At 46.6% G+C, this 20,671-nt stretch overlaps 1 protein-coding gene across 1 annotated transcript in view; it reads right to left on the reverse strand.

The window, feature by feature from the left end:
* Positions 1–20,379, reverse strand: part of TNFRSF21 (TNF receptor superfamily member 21) — a 66,419-nt gene extending 46,040 nt beyond the window's left edge. Inside the window, exon 1 of the mRNA XM_001502707.7 lies at positions 19,472–20,379. Within this exon, the coding sequence (XP_001502757.3) occupies positions 19,472–19,558 (87 nt within the window). The 5' untranslated portion in view covers positions 19,559–20,379. The remainder of the gene's footprint in view (positions 1–19,471) is intronic.
* Positions 20,380–20,671: the final 292 nt, after the last annotated feature.

Genomic DNA, 20,671 nt, shown 5'->3' on the forward strand with positions numbered 1-20,671 from the left:
TTCTGAGCATGGCAGACACATTACATTGAGGGAAGAAAGTCCATCACCATCTTGTGGAACCTAAGTGGCATTTGGCAAATACATGAGGACAAATCTCGTCCCAACCCCCTCAAAGCTAAGGACTTGACCCAAGAGGGTGCAAAAGTGGCTCTCCTCTGTACTTCTCTGAGTTCCTACGTATCTAGCTTCGAAGTGCAAAAGCAGTTTTAGATAGCTGCAGTGTTCTGGAAGTTTGAAAGATGAATAAATAACCAAAATGGCAGGTTATTACACATGCAAATTAAATGAAAGCAAAGAATGGAACGGATGATCTGGCCAGAGAGCAATGCTTGGGGACAAACATCTCTCTGATGCACTGTGGATTTGAGTCTGGCCCTCTACCTGTGCAGAAAGGCTGGGTGGTCAGCCAGAAACACACCCAGGGGATGGCTCTGTGGAACCAGCACAGGGGCGTCACGAATTCACGGTGTGTGCGTCTGCACCTGGGGTTGCAGCTAAGCTTCCTACAGCTTCATCTATCTCCCCAAGTACATGCTTCTAGATCTAAGGCCAGGGATGCTAATAGGTTCTCATCAGTCCCCGATGACTGAATTACCACAGGGCCCCCTGGCAGTACCACCTCCAAACCTCATTACACCTGCACACTTCCCCACTCCTTAAGTGGATTTATTCAGTTCTTTGTTCATTTACAATAACTGATCACGTTTCTAATTAAAGCAAAGCTCAGGGCCCTTTAAACTGCAACATTGTAGGTAACCCACTTTAGACAATGTGGCTCTAAAAATGGACCTTTAAATTACCTCATGCTAGAGGAGGCAATTCCAGCTCCTGCAAATAGAGCTGACAAACAATGCTGCCTCAGCAGCTTCACCTGGGCTGAACACTAGATGTGGGACTTATGCAAAAACCAGACACTATTAATTCCCTGGACAAATATTTATCGAAGACCTACCACGTGTGTACCGTGCCACGTGTGGCACTGGGCCAGAGGCTGAGGATAGAACCTTGAGAGTTTACAGGGCAGCCCTATGGAGTTTACCTTCTTTTTTTTTTTTTTTTTGAGGAAGAATAGCTGAGCTAACATCCACCGCCAATACTCCTCTTTTTGCTGAGGAAGACTGGCTCTGAGCTAACATCCATGCCCATCTTCTTCTACTTTATATGTGGGACGCCTACCACAGGATGGCTTTTGCCAAATGTGCCATGTCCACACCCGGGATCCGAACCGGCGAACCGTGGGCCGCCGAAGCGCAACGTGTGAACTTAACCGCTTAACCACCAGGCCAGGCCGGCCCCTGGAGTTTACCTTCCAAAGCAGGACACACAGAAACAACCGATTACATCAGTAATTGCTCAATTAGAATTGAGATTCCTTCTGAGAAGGAGAAATACAGAGCCCTGGGAGAGGGGGTTTAACAGGCGCTTCCTAGCTTAGGAATGGTAGAGAAATGTTCTGGAGTAGTTCTGAAGGATAGAGAAGCAGAACTTAACTCTGGGCAGGGGAAGTGGAGGGGATTAGGCAGAGGGAGTCCCAGAGCAAAAGTCTGAAGTAGAAGGAAGCTCAGCACAGGAACTAAAAAATTTACGTAGCTTTACCTCAAGATGCAACACAGTGGCCATTGTCAAATTTGGAGAGGCTCCACATTTTGATCCTAATCCAGAATGCAATGAGAAGTCATTATATGTTTATATCGGAAGGTGGGGGGAAAGAGGCATATACTCTACATTTGTGAACTCAAAACTTATCTGGCTGCAGAGTGGAAGGTGAAAGTGGCGTGGGGCGAGAGCTGAGGAGAAAACTCACTCAGAAGGTGAAGGCTAAGGTGGAAGTTGGGTGACTTGGACTAGGGTGGTGGCCATGGAAAGAGGAGAAGGCAACAGATTTGAGAGGTCAGATCAGCTGGATTTGGTGAACGATGACCTATAAGAGAAGAAAGAGGAAGAAATCAAGAGTTTTCAAATCGCACTCAAGAGAGCACAGGATGGAACGGTTCTCAGGGCTGCCCCTGAGGCCCGGGAGGGGGCACCTGCGGGCCCATGGGCAGGGATGGGAAGTAGGGCGCCAAGCTCCCCATTTCTGCCTCAAACACAGCAGCTCTGATTTACCAATGTGCTAAGGGGGTTTCCAGATAAGAATTCATTTTAAGGAGGGTTTACTCCTACAGCAAATTTGAAAATCACTGTGCTATAAGGACCCCAAAGAACTCTGCCAATAACAAAGTTACCAGCCAATCCCATCTGAGCTACATAGCTGGAGGACCTGCCCCCTGGGCTCCTCAGCCTACTGAAACCCTGCTGAGAGAAGCGATGGCACTGTCCCTTTTTCTTAACAGAGACACAGGTGGCACCTGAGAAAAGTTATTTTCCTTTTAGTCAACTGAAAACTTGCCTGGTGGTGGCCCTCTGGGTTCTAAGAAAATCAGAATGATGTAAAAATCATTCCCAAAGACGATTCTAGGGGTGAAGCGATGGGTAATGGGGAGGAAGAGGGTCAAGTTCAAAAGCAATATTTAAGAATGTTCCGTACAAACTGTAAAACCGAGCTGAGTTGATACCTAAAAGCTAATGTTAGGGAAAACACCTGAATCTGGAGACACAGTCATTAAAAAGTGGGCGAGCGGGAGCCAGAAACCCTGAGGTTCTACCTGATCCCGATCCTTAATGCTCTCATTTGTACAGAGGCAGAGAAACTAAATCAGAGGTTCACCAAAGCCTTTGGCCTCAAACGCAGCATCAGAATTACCAGCTTTTTAAAAAGGTCACATCCCCAGTCCCATCACCTGAGATCATGCGGATGTGCAATGGGGCCAGGAATTCGTTTTGTCTGTTTTTAAGCTTTCCAAGTGGTTCTGATGCCCAGCTAAGTTCTGGACCCCCTGAGCTAAGACAGGACCCCTCTAACTCTAATCCTCTGATTCTGAGAAACACTCTGGAGACAGCCCAGTTCCACTCAGAGCCCCTCCCTCCACGTCTTACCCAACCTGGCACCTTTGCTGTCTTCATATTGTTCTTTTTTAATAATTATTTTTATAACAAAGATAAACATTTTTGCAATAATGCTAATAATTATGAAATAGAGTAAAATGTTGAAGTCTCTTCTCAAATCCACCCATCCCTGGAGAAACCCACTGTCTATTTTGGTGTGCATGATTCCAGACCATTCTGAGCATTTACACATAATACATACACACGCACTTTAAGCTGGCTGGCTCAGTTACTGCAGGTTTGCTTCACGTGTCTCAAGGGGACAGGCCACACATACTATTCTGTGACTTGCTTTCATTCAGCTTCTAATACTACATCGCGGAAATCTTTCCATGTCGGAAATACAGACATTTCATTCTTTATAACGGTCCAGTTCTCTTCGACAGTACGGATACGCCTTAATGTAGAGGTTCCTCCTTCTAAGGACATGTAGATTGCCTCCTAGTCCATATGTCGGCGTACGTGTGCATTTTTCTCTATTCCGTATTCCCCTCCTTCCCTTCCCACTCCACGCCCCAGTTTCTCTTCTTTCCTTCTAATCCCAAATGACAGCCACAGCCACGCTGCTCAGTCTTGAGAACCGCTTTCTTCAAGGACAAGTCTCCACACAAGCCATGGCTTAGAGCCTCTCGCTCCTCCTCCTCCCCACTAATATGAATCTACCAGATCTGTATTTTCAGCCTGCAGAAGGATCAGATTTGAAGTAGAAAGAGTACCCAGGCAAAGACTTAGAGAACAGAAGACTTGTGTTCCTGTCCAGGCTCTGCCTTAAGACCAGTAGGACGTTGTTTTACTCGCTTGTAAAATTAGCGGGTTGGACTAGGTTATATTCAACTGTAACCTTCAAGGTGTCTGTGACTGTCTGTCAAATTTCACCTTTTCCGTGGAGCCTTTACAACTAGTCCTAGACACCCAGATTCCAAGTAGATGAGCAAACTCTTCATCACATTTCCTGTTTCTCTTCATTGTTTTGGTATCTAATTACATATTGTCTTATAATGTTTGTTGATGACCTCCTAAGTGTATATATTTATCTTCCCATAATGATCATAAGCAGCTCAAGGCCAGGAACAACCACGTAGATTGCATTTCCTCCCTTGCTCAACCACCTCAATAATAAAGATCACGGAAATCATCAACAGAGCATCCTCTGAACCAGGGGTGAGCAAACTAAATCCTGCATGCCACTCGTTCTTTTAAGTTTTACTGGAACCCAGACATTCGTTTAGGCATTGCCTATGGCTGCTTTCATACGACGGCAGAGCTGGATAGTTGCAAGAGACCATATGGCCCGCAAACTTAAAATATTTACTGTCTGCCCATTTACAGAAAAAAAGGCTACCAATACCCGCACTGAGCAGTGAAAAGAAATGTCCAAAAATGCAGGGACCAGGAGCTCCCTTGCAGGGATCCTCAGACCTCCTCAGAGTGTCTAGCAATGAGGACTGAGTTCTTGGCTTCCTTTCTTGACATTCACTCCCACTCACACACCAAATCTGATCCTTCCATCCCTTGCTTAGAACTCCCAATGGCTTCCCTCATGACTCACGGACGAAATGCAAAATCTTTACCAGAGATGGAACTCCCTCGGAAACGCCATCCCTGGCCCTCTCCCCAAATTAAAACAGGTTTCCCTTTCTTCCCTTTTTTCCTATAGGACTACCACAATTTTGTAGTTGCACATGGATCTGTTTAGTGTGTCTTCCCCCTGGACCCCACACTCCATGAGGACAAGAACAGAATCTGTTTTCCCTCCTAATGCTCTCCGAGCCCTCAAGGACGCACGTGAGTCAGGGTATACCTCATGCGTTTGTTGACTAAATGAACGAATGGATCTGCAGACCATAAATAATTAGAAGCAGCACATGAAAGTGTGGTGGCAGAGGAGCTTGCTGGAGGAAAGCACAGGTGTTAAGCCAAGCGTGAGAGAATCGCCAGGATAATTCAAGAGAGAAAGCAGTCTGGCAGCCTTCAGCCTATGGGGAAAGAGGTCCTTTCCCCTCCAAAGACCCTGACGACATCATTTGTACTTCCGGAACCATAACTGGCTTACAAGAATGATGCTCAGCATGTTGCTTAAGATGACAAGCAAATATAACCATGAATTTAAAACATCTCCTCTCACTTTATGAAAAAGATTTATATACTAACGGTGCTTAGAATTATAAGCAGTATAATGAGATTATTCTTCAGAAGTTATCTATGTTCCATCCTAGTTTAAACTTTGGTAATTTGGAAAATTTTATTTCGCCAGGACACTTATTTCACCAACAATAATGGACAAATGAGGCAAATATTAGTGTCCCATCCCCAACAGGATATGAGAACACTACACATACTTACTGAGTGATTAAAAGGTAATGCTCAGGACAAAGATTTCGAAGGAGGGAAGAGGCAGGTCTAAAAGGACGGGGCCGGCCCGGTGGCGCAGCGGTTAAGTTCGCACGTTCCACTTCGGGAGCCCGGGGTTCGCCAGTTCAGATCCCAGGTGCGGACCTACACACTGCTTGTCAAACCACGCTGTGGCAGGCGTCCCACAAATAAAGTAGAGGAAGATGGCCACGGATGTTGGCTCAGAGCCAGTCTTCCTCAGCAAACAAGAGGAGGTTTGGTGGTAGATGTTAGCTCAGAGCTAATCTTCCTCAAAAAAATAAATAAAATAAAAGGACAAGCTATAAAGGCTTCCAGGACCCCCCACACTCACCTTGGTGACCCACATCACATCTGCCCTGTTGTCACTTCTACTCCAGGGAAGAGACGGACCCAACTGAAGACCAGAAGCATCCAGATGTGCTAATACACGTTAGAAAGTTGATGCCTATTTACCTCAACAATTCTTATCCCATGACCTCACCCTTCGAACAAATGGGAAAAAACTCCTTGCAGTTTACAAGAACAACATATTTATGTCATTCTTGTTCCCTAGCAAATTCCAATAATTTTTAATGGAAATGAGCAAACTCAAGGCAGTGGTAAACTTTTGTCTATTCATAATGGACAAACAGGAACACAGCTTGTGAATTTACTTTAGAAATTACTTGGTTTTTTTGGTGAGGGAGATTGGCCCCGAGATAACATCCACTGCCAATCTTCCTCTTCTTGGTTGAGGAAGACTGTCACTGGGCTAATATCTATGCCAATCTTCCTCTATTTTATGTGGGACACTGCCACAGCATGGCTTGATAAGCGATGCTAGGTATGCGCCTGGATCCAAACCTGTGAATCCCGGGCCTCTGAAGTAGAGCACGCAAACTTAACCACTACGCCACCAGGCCAGCTCCCCCTAGAAATTTTTTAATGCTGCATAAAACTAATAGTTTCAGAGGGATCTCAGCTACTGCAGATACTATAATAAAGATAAGGAGAGCAAGTTATTCCTGAGAAGGTGACTATGCAACATCTATTAAGATGATCAAAAGGCAAAAGCCAGGTAGAACTAGACGCCCTAGAATGTCTGGCCATTGTGAGCCTCACATATTCATAACAGCAAGACACTGACCGCTGAGAGTTCTCTAGCTTTGAAGGGAGAAAAAGAACGCGCAACGAGGAAAGCTCCAAGGATAAGGCTTCCACAAAGCACAGACAGTACTGCTCCCAGTTACATAAATTTGGTCAGCTCCCGCATTTCCTTCTCCCCTCTCCGATTTAAAAAAGTCTTCTGTTGCTGGGTCAAAAGCAGGGACTGCTGTCAAAGCAAGTGAATATGGAGACGGCCAAGGCTAGAATGTGCTGACTGTAGGACTAGAAGGAGGCAAGCTCAGGGGACACTGGGAAAAGGAAAAAAACGGACAAGACCTAACCCAGATGCCGTCTTCCCTGCAACCTGCAGTGCAGAGAGAGGCCTCTGCGCACCCGGCACTCAATCCCTGGACCACAGAACTTCATCTCCTTCCATCCGCTTCGACGACTATTTCTATAGGCTACGACCCCCACCTACAGGGAGAAGCCACGTTATAAACAAGACAGTGGCAAAGGTTCAGGGAGATACTCTTCTGTGCTCAAAGAATTTATAGAATCCTTATATAAACCAAGGCAGGCTAACACGCACCAGCCAGCGCAGCAACTCCAGCACGAAAGTATAAACAAAACCCATTTTAGCTTCCAGGGTGCTGAGCAGGCCCAGCTCTCTCAGGTCCCAGCTGGGGGATTTTAGCAAGAGGCTCAGCCCACGTCTCCATGTCCTCATTAGTGTAATCGAAATAATAGTAATAGCTACTCTCCTAAGATTGTTTTCACAATTAATTTTTAACACAGATAAAGCAGGTAGAACACGTGTGACACAAGTAAGTGCTCCACAAATGTCAGTTATTTTAATGATCACTCCTTCTACTTATCGTTCTACTCTATTTTAGCTTCATTCCCTCAGGATTAGACAATCTTTTAAAATACCCCAATGAAAATGCAAATATCCAATTCCTGCAATACTGTGATTTATAAGCAATATACATTGGGTCAATTCAGAGGACCAAAATATATTGTTCAGATATATCTGGTCTTCATCCACAGTTCCTGGCTCACAGCAACCAAAACCCTGGAGTTGCCCGAGCATAAGAGCAAAGGGAGCATCTTTTGTTATAATATTTAGATTCTTGTCCTCAGTTCCTGGAAATGCTTCAGGGCCACAAAGATGACTTAAGGTGACTTTTGGACCCCACCCAAGGGCTGTGGCTGGTTGCCGGGAGAACCAGCACCAGCGGATGATCAGAGGACTGGAGTCCACTCCCTGATTTCCAGGCAGGAGAGGGGAGGAGAGCGGGGATCCGAGGGGCAATTTGAGGGTGGATCAACTGCCAATGGCCAACGACTTGGTCAATCATGACTACATAATGAAGCCTCCTTAAAAACCCAGAAGGAGAGCTTCCATACTGGGGAACCAGACCGCTTCCCCGCTTCCCTGCGCCACTGCGCCAGACTCCAGGACAGGAACTCCTTTGCTCCGGCCCTCGCCCTACGTTTCTCTTCATCTGGCCGTTGATTCGTATCTTTTCACATTCTTTGTAATAAATTGGTAATCTAGTGAGTAAGTAGATTTTCTTGAGTACTGTGAGCCGTTCTAGCAAATTAATCAAACTCGAGAAGGGTGGTCTTGTAGGACTGAGCCTTTTACCTGTGGAATCTGATTCTCTGCCTGGGTAGACAGCGTTAGAAGGAACTGAATTCTCAGACACCCTGCTGGCAACCAAGATCTGCTCGTTGGTGTGGGGACGCCTCCACACACGTGTTGGAATTGGATCCAGGAACCCTCTGCAGTATCCAAGACTCCAGATTTTAAAAAGCTGTAATCCTAAAAGATACCCGATGAGACTTGGAGCATTCTACAAAACAAAGATATAGCCTGCACAACAATGAGTTAAAGGACACACAAGGACCAACTGGCATTTCACACAGATTTAAAATATAAACTTAGTACATAGCAAGTGAGAAAATATAAGAGGAGAAAGGATTTACTATTAATAAGTACACTTCAGACAAATGGGGCAGAATTTAAGTAAGCAGTTTCCAGAGTGAATTTCCCTGATCTAGTCCTATAAGATGTTAAAATGATTCTAGGGTCGGGCCCACCCAATGGCGCAGTGGTTAAGTTCACACGTTCCGCTTCTCGGCGGCCCGGCGTTCGCTGGTTCCGATCCTGGGTGCAGACATGGCACCGCTTGGCATGCCATGCTGTGGTAGGCATGCCACATATAAAGTAGAGGAAGATGGGCACGGATGTTAGCTCAGGGCCAGTCTTCCTCAGCAAAAAGAGGAGGACTGGCAGTAGTTAGCTGAGGACTAATCTTCCTCAAAAGAAAATAAATAAACAAATAAAAATAAAATGATTCTAGGGTCTAAAACATAGGTGAACAAACTCTAGCCGGCTGCCTGCTTTTTTTATAGCCCACAAGCTAAGAATGGTTTTTACATTTTAAGTAGTTGGAAAAAAAAATCAAAAGAAGAATATGTTTGTGACACATGAAAATTATTTGAAATTCACATTGCAGTGCCCACAAATCAAGTTTTATTGGAATGCAGCCACGCCCTTTCTTTCAGGTATTGCCCACAGCTGCTTTCAAAGCACAACGGCAGAGCTGAGTAGTTCCCACAGAGACCACAAGGCAGAAAAAGCTGAAAATACTTACTATGCAGCTCTTTACTGATAAAGTTTACCAATCCCTGGTCTGAAAGTTTAGGAAATGCTCCTGATTGCAGCCCTCTCTTGGAGAGACACAATATTAGCCTGTTGGCGTTCCAGGAGACCCTGCAGGAAGGCTGCAGAAAATGGTCACTTATTAGCACCCAGCTCTTCCCAAACTTATTTGGCCATACAATCCCTTACTTATGCAATGGGTATGAACATCCTGCAGATCACACTGAGGTAGTTCATATGATGCTGAAGTCCAGAAAAGTCAACAAACGCAACATTAAAAAGATCAAATATACAATTAAAAGTAATCAAATAGTTTATTTAGTCCATCTGCAAAGAGATCAATTTCTGACCATTAAAATCGACAAAAAAGATATTCTCAGATATATAAAAAAATGGGCTTAAGAATATTAACTTAAATTTGTGTTATTAAATATAATATTAAATGTAGAATGTAGAAATGTCATACACAGTAATAAAAGGTTATAACGAGAATATATAAAGAATTAATGCAAATGAGGTTTACACAAAGTCCAGTCCATAGCAGAGACAGAGGACAACATGAGTAATTAGAAAGGTAATCATCATCTGGATAAATTTATGATGTTCCTAGCAACTAGGGCAATGCAAATTTGCATAACCAAGGACCCTTACATGTCTATATTAAAGCAGCATAAATAAATTAAGATGCTAAAGTCCAGTGTTGGCAGGCTTGTGGGGTAGAAGGCACATTTATAGGTTGCTGGTGGGGCTCTAAATTAATTCAGTCTTTCTAAAGACAATCTGGCAATATGCGGCAAGAGCCATAAAACTGTTCATTCATTTCCTGTAACCGAGCAATTCCACTTTGGGGAATATACCTCAAATATACCTCACTTTTGGGAACAACCCAAAAGGACAAAGAGCAATTGGTTTGTACAGAGACAATTCCATGAGCACTGCTGGCAGTGAGAACAACCACCACCACCCAAGCATCCAACAACAGAAGGATGGCCCAACACACTGCCAACCAGAGCAGAGGGGGCCATGAAAAATGGCAGGCATGAAAGCTTGAATTGCCAGGAATCCCGGGCACCTCAAACCTACAGATCCAAACTTCGGGTTCCCCAATCCCGCTCCGTCCCCCCGCACACAGCCTTTCCCTTCAAGGTAATCAGACCGCTGTGGACTATTCAACTTAGGAACCAGGGAGTCAGCCCTCATGACTGCTTTCCTTCAATTCCACTTGCCCCTTCATATCTCACCATCAGTAAACTCTTTGCAAAATCTCTCAAATCTATCCACTAATCCCCATTCTTCCCAGCCACCACCGAGAATCTTTACCTCTCCCCTGAGCTTCAGAAAGACTGCAGCTGGCCTCCTGCTTCTGTGCTTCCCTTTTCTAATCCATTCTCCATAGAGCTGCCAGAACGAGCTTTAAAAAAATCTAATTCAGAGCCAGCCCTGATGGCCTAGTGGTTATTAAAGTTTGGCACGCTCCGCTTCGGTGGCCCAGGTTCCGTTCCCGGGCACAGAACCACATCGCTTGTCTGTCAGTAGCCATGCTGTGGCAGCAGGTCACATAGAAGAACTGGAAGGACTTACAACTAGAATATACAACTATGTGCTGGGGCTTTGGGGAGAAAAAAAGGTGGGGGTGGTGAGACTGGCAACAGATGTTAGCTCAGAGCAAGTCTTTCCCAGGAAAAAAAAACAAAATCTAATTCAACCCTGCTTGCCTCTGAACTCCAAATGATATGCTGACACGTTCACACCTTAAAAGGTCTCATATGATTTGGGCCCTGCCTACCTCTTCAACCTCAATCCACACTCCCTTTGCCCAACCACACCAACCTGAGCCCCCACCATGATGGCCTTCTTTCTGCTCTGTGAACACGTAGCCTCTTTCCTACCTCTGGACCATTCCCCATGCTGTTCCCTCATACTGGCATACTCTTCCTTCTGTTCCTTAAGGAGGTCAGTCCTTAAAGAGGACTTAGTCACCCCTTCTGTTTTACCTGATAATCTATGAACTCCAAGAGGAAGGGGCCATGAATAACCTTTTACTATCATATACCCAGAGACTAGTAACATCTAACATTTAATAGATGCACCATATTCATTAAATGAGTGAAAAATATCTGTAAGATAATAGAAAATAGCTACACAAGAAAAGCAAAACACAACTAAGTACATACACATTAGTTTTTAACTATACATAAATGTTTGCATACTGTCGAAGAATAAAAATGAATTGGGAAGACACATAAAGAGAATTCCATACCTACTAGGTTCTTCTAGTCTGCCAACTTGCTTAAGTTTAAAATGTTCTTCGTTAATAACTAAATACCCTTGAGTTGTAGCTCAGAGTACTGAAATGTAGCGTAAACTCCAATTGCTCTCTAACTTGTCCAGAATGAATGAACAGTTTAGAACAAGATCCTTCCGGAATTCATTCAACAATCATTTACTGCTTATCTACTATGTGTCATGCCATTGAGCCAGAATACAAAGATGAATAACACACTGTCCGGCGTCTTTAAGAAGCTGAAATGAAATAACAACCTTGGCCCCTGAGCATTCCAAATGAGGAGAGACGCAGACCCAAACTTTGTCCAATTTGGCATTTTCCCTGGGCCAGGTACACAAGATTTAAATACAAGGAGCCATGAACTTCTAGAAGTAAAGGAAGAGCAAGGAGTGAATAACCCAGTTAAATTATTCTTGGAATCTGCCAACATTTGCCTTTGAATCTTTTTCCCCCTTCTGACCCCTCCCTCCTCTCCTAATCCTGATTAAGCTGACCTGGCCATGCCAAGGATGAAATCAGATAATGGTCTCATCTCAAAGGTTCTTTGGGAGACCAGAATTCCACCCTCTTTCCCAGAACCAGTGATTAAATTTCCTCTCACACTTTACCTTTCTTTCTCAGTATCTACAATCTAGGAGGGGTGTTTAAAAGCTTGTTTACACGTCTGCTACAGAGAGCGCAAGAAACCACAAGAGAACATCATCAGTGGGACTATGCACATCACGGAATTAAAGTTTCAGAGACCTGAAATGAATAGCTAACAAAGGAAATACTAATAACAGGTGCTGCAAACCCATGCACTCATCCCATACAAATAATCAGACTAGCAGCGAAGAAAACCCTAAACAGTCCCCAGGTTCTCAGGCTAAGTTAAGTTGAAACTACATTGCTAAGCAGAACCCATGTTACACTGTTACTCACTAAGCAAATATTTTTCAAAATGACCCAAGTAGCAGGAAAGCAAAGCATCCATCCCCTATTTATAACATTTCAACTTGCAAGAGGATCTTTCCATCTTAACCATGGCACCTTGCCCGTCAGAGTCACACCATAGGAAAACGCTTGCCAATGACTCCACGCCCTCCCCTTTTAATACATACACACACACACACACACACACACACACAGGTTGCTCTTACTATATAATCAGCCATTTTGGCTAAACTTCCAAATGCCATCATGGAGCAGAAGTGTTCATCGGATGGAAAGAGAACATTTAATTCTTGGGTAAAATCATTCCTTTAACAGAAAACAAAATTCCAGTAAATTCAGGTTACTCGTCTCCTACCCACAAGCGGGCACTAAGAGCGGTGTGTACGAAGCCACACTGACCTAGATTTGAATCTTCTTTCTAGCAGTTGTCAATTGCTTGACCGTAACCTCTCTTAAGCCTCATCCCCTTATCTGTAAAATGGGACTAATGCTACTTACTAGGTCATGGATTTGTAAGATTTACCGGGATCATTTGTAGAAGGTACTCAACACAATGTCAATGGTAAGTACTGAACATAAGAGGAGTTGGTAATATCAAATCAATGATTAATATTAACAGCCATTAATATTCCTCCCTTCTGGGCTCTCAGCACCAAAGCCATCTTAAATTCCCCGCTGCTCTCATTTGATTGTACGACTCATGGATTCATTCCTCTCCTCTCTCCTAAAGCCATTAAACTCATGTTCCTTCACCCAAAACAGATTTGCAAATGGCTCCAAGCAACAGAGCCACCAAGTAGTTCCAGGCTAGAAGAGCACGTGGAAAACTATACAAAGAGCAGATAATGAGCCTTGCTATGACTTCCCTTACTAAGCCTCCTTTCCTTTTTTTCTTTTTGTTCTGTTTTTTACTTTAGAACAAAGCCTTTGACATAATTTTCATATATTCTAAAGACAGGATGGGGCCACAGCTCAGTGCCCTGACTACCCACCCACATCCTGGCCATGCCCACTGTCTGAGGTCCTTCTGAGCACAACTTTCCCACCACTGCAAACATCTGTCATCTCCTTGGCCAGGAGGCTGATGTGAAAAAAATCGAGATAGCCAGAATGCAGGGAGAATGAACCGTTCCCAGCAGCGTTTAGCACCCCTCAAGAAGAGTGAGACCACTGCTGCTCTGAATCAACAGCCTGCATCAGTGAGCCCCACCTCTCGACAGTCCCAGTTCAGCACACGCTCAATGACATCTGCCAGCTTCCTCCCGGGGTATAACCTCTGCCCAGCTCCCCTCCTCCTGGACTCAGGCTGGAAACGGGAGGTGGTAGGAAAGCCAGGTGGCAGCATGCAAGCCAACTTAGGATTCCTATTTACTTTTGGTATTTGACAAATACAAACACTGGGCAAGGCCAGTATTTACTCATGATCTTGCCCCTATTCCTAAAGAATCAAAGCACAGCAGCTGCCACTCCAGAAGCAACAAAGCCCAGTGTCCTGCTAATGCTAAAGGGGGGTTCAATTTGGGGGGCCAAGTTGACTCTTACTATGGCTTCAGTTTTCATTCTGTCAAAGAGACATCTCTGAGCCTGATGGTGCAGACTGAGTCTGCTCCAAATGGTCATCAGGCACATGCCCAAAGGTGATGATACTCTGGGCTCCTCTTGTCACAGAACAGAAGCACCTGAGTTTGCCAGGAAGTTGCCAGTGGCCTGGCATCACCGGAATTTGCCAGGCCTACTGGGGGAAGAGGGCCAGCAGAGTATTAGTGCTTACTGGAAAATAGGCATTGGAGTTTACGCAATGAAAAGTCACTCGATTCATACAGGCCCTTGAATAGTCTGATGATGCATCTGACCATTTCCCGACACCAAAAAAATTAATGAAGTTTGCTTACGCCAATTACATTTCATGTACTTTATAAAGGGCCAGGTGAGTACAAAACCAATTTTCAACTTGCCTATGGAATCTCCAAAGAGGTTTTACCTCTCATCTGGACAGATGGAATCAAGTGTAAAGTGATGTCTCTGCATTCTGATCCACAATGCAGAAAGTCCACAGACCACCAGCCAGGGCCAGCCCAGCAGCTCATGCCTACTTGCCCCTATCCAATAAGGGCACACCTGGAGAAAGGGGCCTTCTGCAAACTGTCCTGGAAAATAGGGCATTAACTGTGCCTACACATCCAGCTTGATAGACTCTGTCCAAATTTAGCCACGCTAAAATATGTAATTTAGCCAGTTGGTGGATTTATGCCTTTTTAGTCTCATGTTTTTTCTTAACCTAAGGTAGCAGACATTCCATTTCGAGGAATTTATTTCTTGCTGATTGGGTTTGCTTGCGTATGTTATTTACACTGGAGGTTTGGACTGGACCTGAGGCAGCTTCAGCCAGCCACACGCCTCTAGAAACAGTTTCGATGAGAAAGCTCGATCCCATTCTATACATTTTGACAAGGATGGAAGACTCACGGGGAATGCTGGAAACCCCGCATTCCAGTACAGATCCCCAGAATTCTCCATTCTTCTGATTATGAGTCACCTTCCTTACCAAGACTAATCTATGTTATTCTGAGACTTGGAAGATTTTCCTTCCTCTTTCAGACTAACAGCCAAAGTTACTTCAAGCAGTTTAAAGATTTCAACATCAATCACATTTTGTGTATTACTTCGAGTATATCACATTCAGCCACTGATTCCCTATAAGACAGTGAAACCCAACCAGCACTGCTGGGAGCCATGTACATTTTATACACCATGTAAACTGTACCTGTGGGGCTTCACTCAGATCCTAATTCATCCCTGGGGTCCCACTGCCTAGGACAATGCCTATCCCAGAGAAAGTGCTCAATGTAGGTTTATTAACATACAATAAATTGCTTCCCAAATCTAGGCTGTTTTTTTCCTTCCAACTTTCACACTCCAGTGTTGTGGAGTTAAGACATAGAGAGAGCAGGGGCCAGCCGCATGGCCAAGTGGTTAAGTTCGCGCGCTCCACTTCGGCGGCCCAAAGTTTCGCCAGTTCGGATCCTGGGCAAGGACATGGCACCGCTCATCAGGCCACGCTGAGGTGGCATCCCACATAGCACAGCCAGAAGCACTCACGACTAGAATATACAGCTATATACCAGAGGGCTTTGGGTAAATGAAGAAAAAGCAAAAAGATTGGCGACAGATGTTAGCTCAGGTGCCAATCTTTAAAAGAAAGAGCTATACAGAGAGGAGAAAAATCCTTTGGATGTACTATCAGCTCTAATTCAAAGTTCTACTTGAACTTACCACCAAGTCCATCAGAAGTTCAGCCTCCACCAGAGCACGCCACACCTACCTAGTCAAATAGCCAAAGTCAAGCGCCAAATTCTAGACAACAACTTCAAGAAGCTAAGGTCAGAAGGTGGCACCAAGCTAGGTATCCAGTCTCAATAACAGTGACAAATACTAATACTTGGTACTTTCCAGGCCAGCACACAGAAGACCAGGCCCTTGCAGCAAATGTCCCTCTCTCTGGAATTCATAATATATGCAGAATAGCAGTTTCGAAAACTTGAGACACCATTTCCTCATCAATTACGGCTCCCTTCTCTTCTGCTGGCCCCACTGCCCACATTCTATCCGTCCAGTCAAAGCAAGCTCCCTGAGGGCAAGAGACATCCCTGAGTGTGTCGCATCATAGTGGGCAAGCCCTTCTAGGGCATTCCTTCACACCGGCACAAACCTAAATCTCCTTTATCTTCTCTACAGACTTTTGGGCTGGAACACAGAAAATTTTGTCTTTCAGTTTATGGTTTACTTTCCAGTATCATGCAGACACCTCAATTCATCAGAAACAGAAGTGCAAGCAGCAAGAACACTTCCTACCAGAGGCACTCTCGTAATTCTCATTACGTTCCGCGACAGACCAAACCACCCATTTCAACTTTGCCCCAGTGAGCCTTCTCTGCTGTTACATTTCATCATCCAGCAGTTTGGAGTTGTGACACAGGCAGTGTGGCCCAGGCGTGAGGCAGAGCGTGAGCTGAGAGTCAGACAGTCCTGGGCTCCAGCCTCAGTGCCCTCACTTGGGAGCTGTGTGGCCCAGGTCAAACCAATGATGCTTTTGCAGCCTCCATTTTCTCATCTGTAAAATGGAAATAATACCACCCCCTTCAGAGACAGTGGGAGTTAAATGAGATACTATATACAAAGCACCTAGCACAGTAATTTTTATATACATATAAATCATACTATATGTTATACATATCATTATCATATATAAGTATACACATATGGGGGGGTTGGTTTTTTTGTTGAGGAAGATTTGCCCTGAGCTAACATCTGTACCAATCTTCCTCTATTTTTTAGTATGTGGGCCACCAGCACAGCATGGCCGCTAACAGAGCGGTGTAGGTCCATACCTGGGAACCAAACCTGGGCCACCAAAGCAGAGCACGCTGAACTTAATGACTAGGCCCCCAGGGCTGGCCTTGTATTAGCTTTTTTTTAAAATCTTATAGTAAGTTCTCTTTCATACAGCTAGCCTGTCACGACAAGAAAAAGCATCAAAAATGATGACAATAACAAATATTGCCACACAATAGAGGAGATATTTGCAAGAAGAGGGGTAAATGTAAGCCATAATAAACAGGACGTTGTATTGGGTTCATTATTGTCTAATCTAATCACAATGTATACTTAGGTCACTAACGGCCCCCAGGAGTGTTCTGAGCACCCTGCCATGTTTACTTGGGCTCTGGGACCTGGTGCCTGTTATTTTCACATGGTCAAGAATCCCAATGGGATAAATAATCCTGAGAAATATGTCACGAGCCCATGGTCTGATACATTAACAACACCTGTCCTGAGGACTGGAGCTTGCAAGAGTGGCGATGGGAAAAATAAAAGATGGCACCTCCCCACCCTGCTTGGGGGTTACAACATAGCCCCCGGTGACCCATGTACACCCTTCTCAGTCACCCTTCAGGACAAGGGGTCGACCCCCGGCCATTCCATGAACTGAAGTGGAGCCTTTCTATTGTAGTTAACAGGAGAATAAGGACTCCTATTTCAGCTAACACCTTGAGGCTGCTTCTAAGCTCCACTATAAATTTCACTTTTTAAAAAAATTAGCCAAACTTCAATTCTCAGGTTTTCAGTTGCAAATCCAGTGCAAAATTTTTAGGTAAATCCAGGTTAATGACTTAAGAAAAGGAGCCAGGCTCTTACACTTTGAGTACACCGAGACCTTACTTTAAGAACCTATTTCAGGGGCTGGCCCCGTGGCCAAGTGGTTAAGTTCGCGCGCTCCGCTGCAGGCGGCCCAGTGTTTCGTTGGTTCGAATCCTGGGCGCGGACATGGCACCCCTCATCAAACCACGCTGAGGTAGCGTCCCACATGCCACAACTAGAAAGACCCACAACGAAGAATATACAACTATGTACTTGGGGGCTTTGGGGAGAAAAAGGAAAAAATAAAATCTTTAAAAAAAAAAAAAAGAACCTATTTCATGCTAAAAGGTAAAATAAATGAAATACACTGATTTAAGATTTAATCTAGGACTGGACTCGATGTGAGTGTTGGAGGGACCCGACAGACATGTGGCGGGCTAGAACAGTAGATCCAAGGCAGAGAAGGAAGAAACTCAAGGACAGATCTACGTCCACTGATGTCAAGATCAGTGTTCCCATGGGCTTAGACGGGTTTCTCTCCACACCAAGACTATATCAATCCAGGTGCCGGCTTGAAGGGACTACCTCCCCCCACCCGCAACTGCTCACCATCCTCGCAGCTTGTTTCAAGGCTACAAATCTTGACTTTCCCGTTACTCTAAATGGGCAGAAAAGAGTCTCCGAAGGAGACTAGGACTTGCCTCATTATAAATGCTAAGGGCACCAAACTTTCCCGTAGTCTCTCTCTTCCCTTAAAACACACACTCACAGGGAACCAGTGTCTGTAGGATGAATGCCCAGGCCATAGCAACTGCAGTGCCCTGGGATCTAGGCAGATCTTGGCCAGGCAGGCATGAAGCCCTTTTCGGGAAGGAGACAGCAAGCCTGCCTTTCCCTTACACAGCCCTGCCATGAAAATAGGCTCTTGTTTTTTGTTTTTGTTTGGTTTTTAGCTAAGAATCTCCACCCTCCTTGCAGAGACAAAAAGATAGGCATGGGAAGCTTATGGTGGCTCAAGGGTTTGATCTTAAATTAATTTTCTCCCACCTAACTCGCCCCCTCTCCCCTAACATTTGGAAAGAAGGAGAAGGGCTCTGGGGAAGTTGGGATAAGTTTTGAGTCAAGGGTGACGTCAGGCTTCAACCAGGTAAGTGATGGGATTCCGGAGAGGGCACGCCCTAGAGCTGAATGTGACCCGGGTACTGAAGAAGGAACCTGCCCCACCCTGTAGGGTCTTCAGCCTGGACCCAGGTAAACGAGGGACAGAAAGACTGGAGAAAATTCATCTTCCTTTATGCAGCGCTCTCTCCCCCTCCCCCAACTTAAGTGTCAGCGCGCTGGCTGGCTGGGAGCTGCCGCTTTGGAAGCGCCTGAGTGGGTCTCAAGGTTCTTTCTGGCGTGCAGAAACTGGGACCCACCCGAGCCAAGGAAGAGAGATGGGGGAGGGGGCGGCTTGCGCCCGGTTGGGGACCGCAAGGCGCGGATGCGCCCGGCATCTCCACCGCCCGGCGCGCACCGGTCCCACTCTCTCCCACTGCGGTAGCATCCCGACATGACACTGCGGCTGCAACAAAGCGGCGGCCGCGGGGAGCCCTCGGCGCCCCACGCCGCAGCCCCAGCCCCACACCACGCGGAGGGAACAGCGGCCGGGGGCTGGGGGGCTGTGGGGAGGGGGTGGGGAGCACGAGGGCGGCCGAGTAGGGGGAAAGCCCTGAAATGCGCAGGAAAACCGGCGGCCACCCCTAGCGCCTCCTCCAGAGCAGCCAGGCTTCAAGGAAAACAATTCACCCACATTCCCGAGTCCCGGCTGAGCTCTGCGGCTCCCGCAAATAAACCGGTCGCAGCCCTCCCGTGTGCTGTCTTGTCTTGCAGGGCCCCCCAACCCGGCCGGCCCGACCCCACGCCTCCCGCGGCCCCAGCCCGGAGACCCGCCCCGCTCCTGGAGAGCGGCGCCTCCGGCTCCCGCGCGGCCGCCGCCCCCGGTCTCCCCGAGCGCTCACCAGGAGAAGGGAGCCGGCGATCATCGTGGCTCCGGCGATGCGGCTGCAGGAGGCGAGGACGGTGCTGCTACTCGCGGAGGTCCCCATGGCTGAGCCCCGGACTCGCAGGCGCGCCCGGGGCGTGTGGCCCCCCGGCAGCTGGAATCGGCGGCTGCTTCTGCCCAGCGCCGCATCCACCGCCGCCTCCCCGGTCGGGAGCCCATCTACCTCCAGCACCCCATGTGCACTGCGACAGCCGGGCAGCTGGGCAGAGGAGGGAGGCGGCGAGAGAGGCTCCGGGGCGCTCAGCACCTGCCCAGCGGCGCGGCGGCCCGGGCGGGGAGAGGCAGCGGCGGCTGCAGCCCGCGCCTCCCCGTGCTCTCCTCCGACAGCGGCTGCGGAGAACCAGGGAGGCGGGCTGGGCGCGAGAGAGCGAAGGAGCAACTTCCCATAGCGAAGCTTCCAGCCACTGCCAACCACCCTCCTCCGCTGCCCAAGACCTGCCGGCGAGGGACTGAGTCGGTTGGCCGCCGGGCGCGGGGACACACGTGGTGGCGCCGAAGGGGCGGGGGATCGGCCCTTTGTGATGTCACCCTGGAGGAGGCCGGGCTCTTTGTGCTATCCGAAAGGGGAAGGCGTTCCAGGTGGAGCCAGGAGGGAGAGGGTGCCCCTTGGCGTTCGCTGAAGAAATTGCAGCTGCTTATTGACTCAGGGAAAACGCTGCGAAGTCATGCGCACGCTGACCCAAATTAACTTCTTTCTTCCTAGATGATTCTAAATAAATTATTCCTGCAGCGGACGCCTTTCTGTTGTTTCTGACGCAATGGTTGAAAACAGCCGACCCTAGAGGACTTAGAGCAACTGCGTGCCAAAACGAAACCAGTGCTTTGATTCTCAAACTTGGCTGAGCTTTAAAATCGCCTGGAGATTAGATCATATATATTAATGCCTGGGTCCCAGCCCCGGAGACTCTGATTTAACTGGAACGGGATGTGGCCTGAGCATTGGGATTTTTTAAAGTTACCCATGTGATTTTAATATGTGGCAAAGTTTGAGAACCTCTAGGCTAATGAATGCAGTTAAGGAAATCAGACGAAGAATTCCAAACCCGGAGTCCGTGGAGTTGGGTCCATGGATGGTCCTCGAGAGGCCTTGGAAATCCTTGAAACATGTGGGCAGGTGCATTTTCATAATTAAAGGATCCAGAGTCTTGAATCAGAT

This window comes from Equus caballus, chromosome 20, assembly GCF_041296265.1.
Source record: "Equus caballus isolate H_3958 breed thoroughbred chromosome 20, TB-T2T, whole genome shotgun sequence".
In the NCBI taxonomy this organism is placed as follows: domain Eukaryota; kingdom Metazoa; phylum Chordata; class Mammalia; order Perissodactyla; family Equidae; genus Equus; species Equus caballus.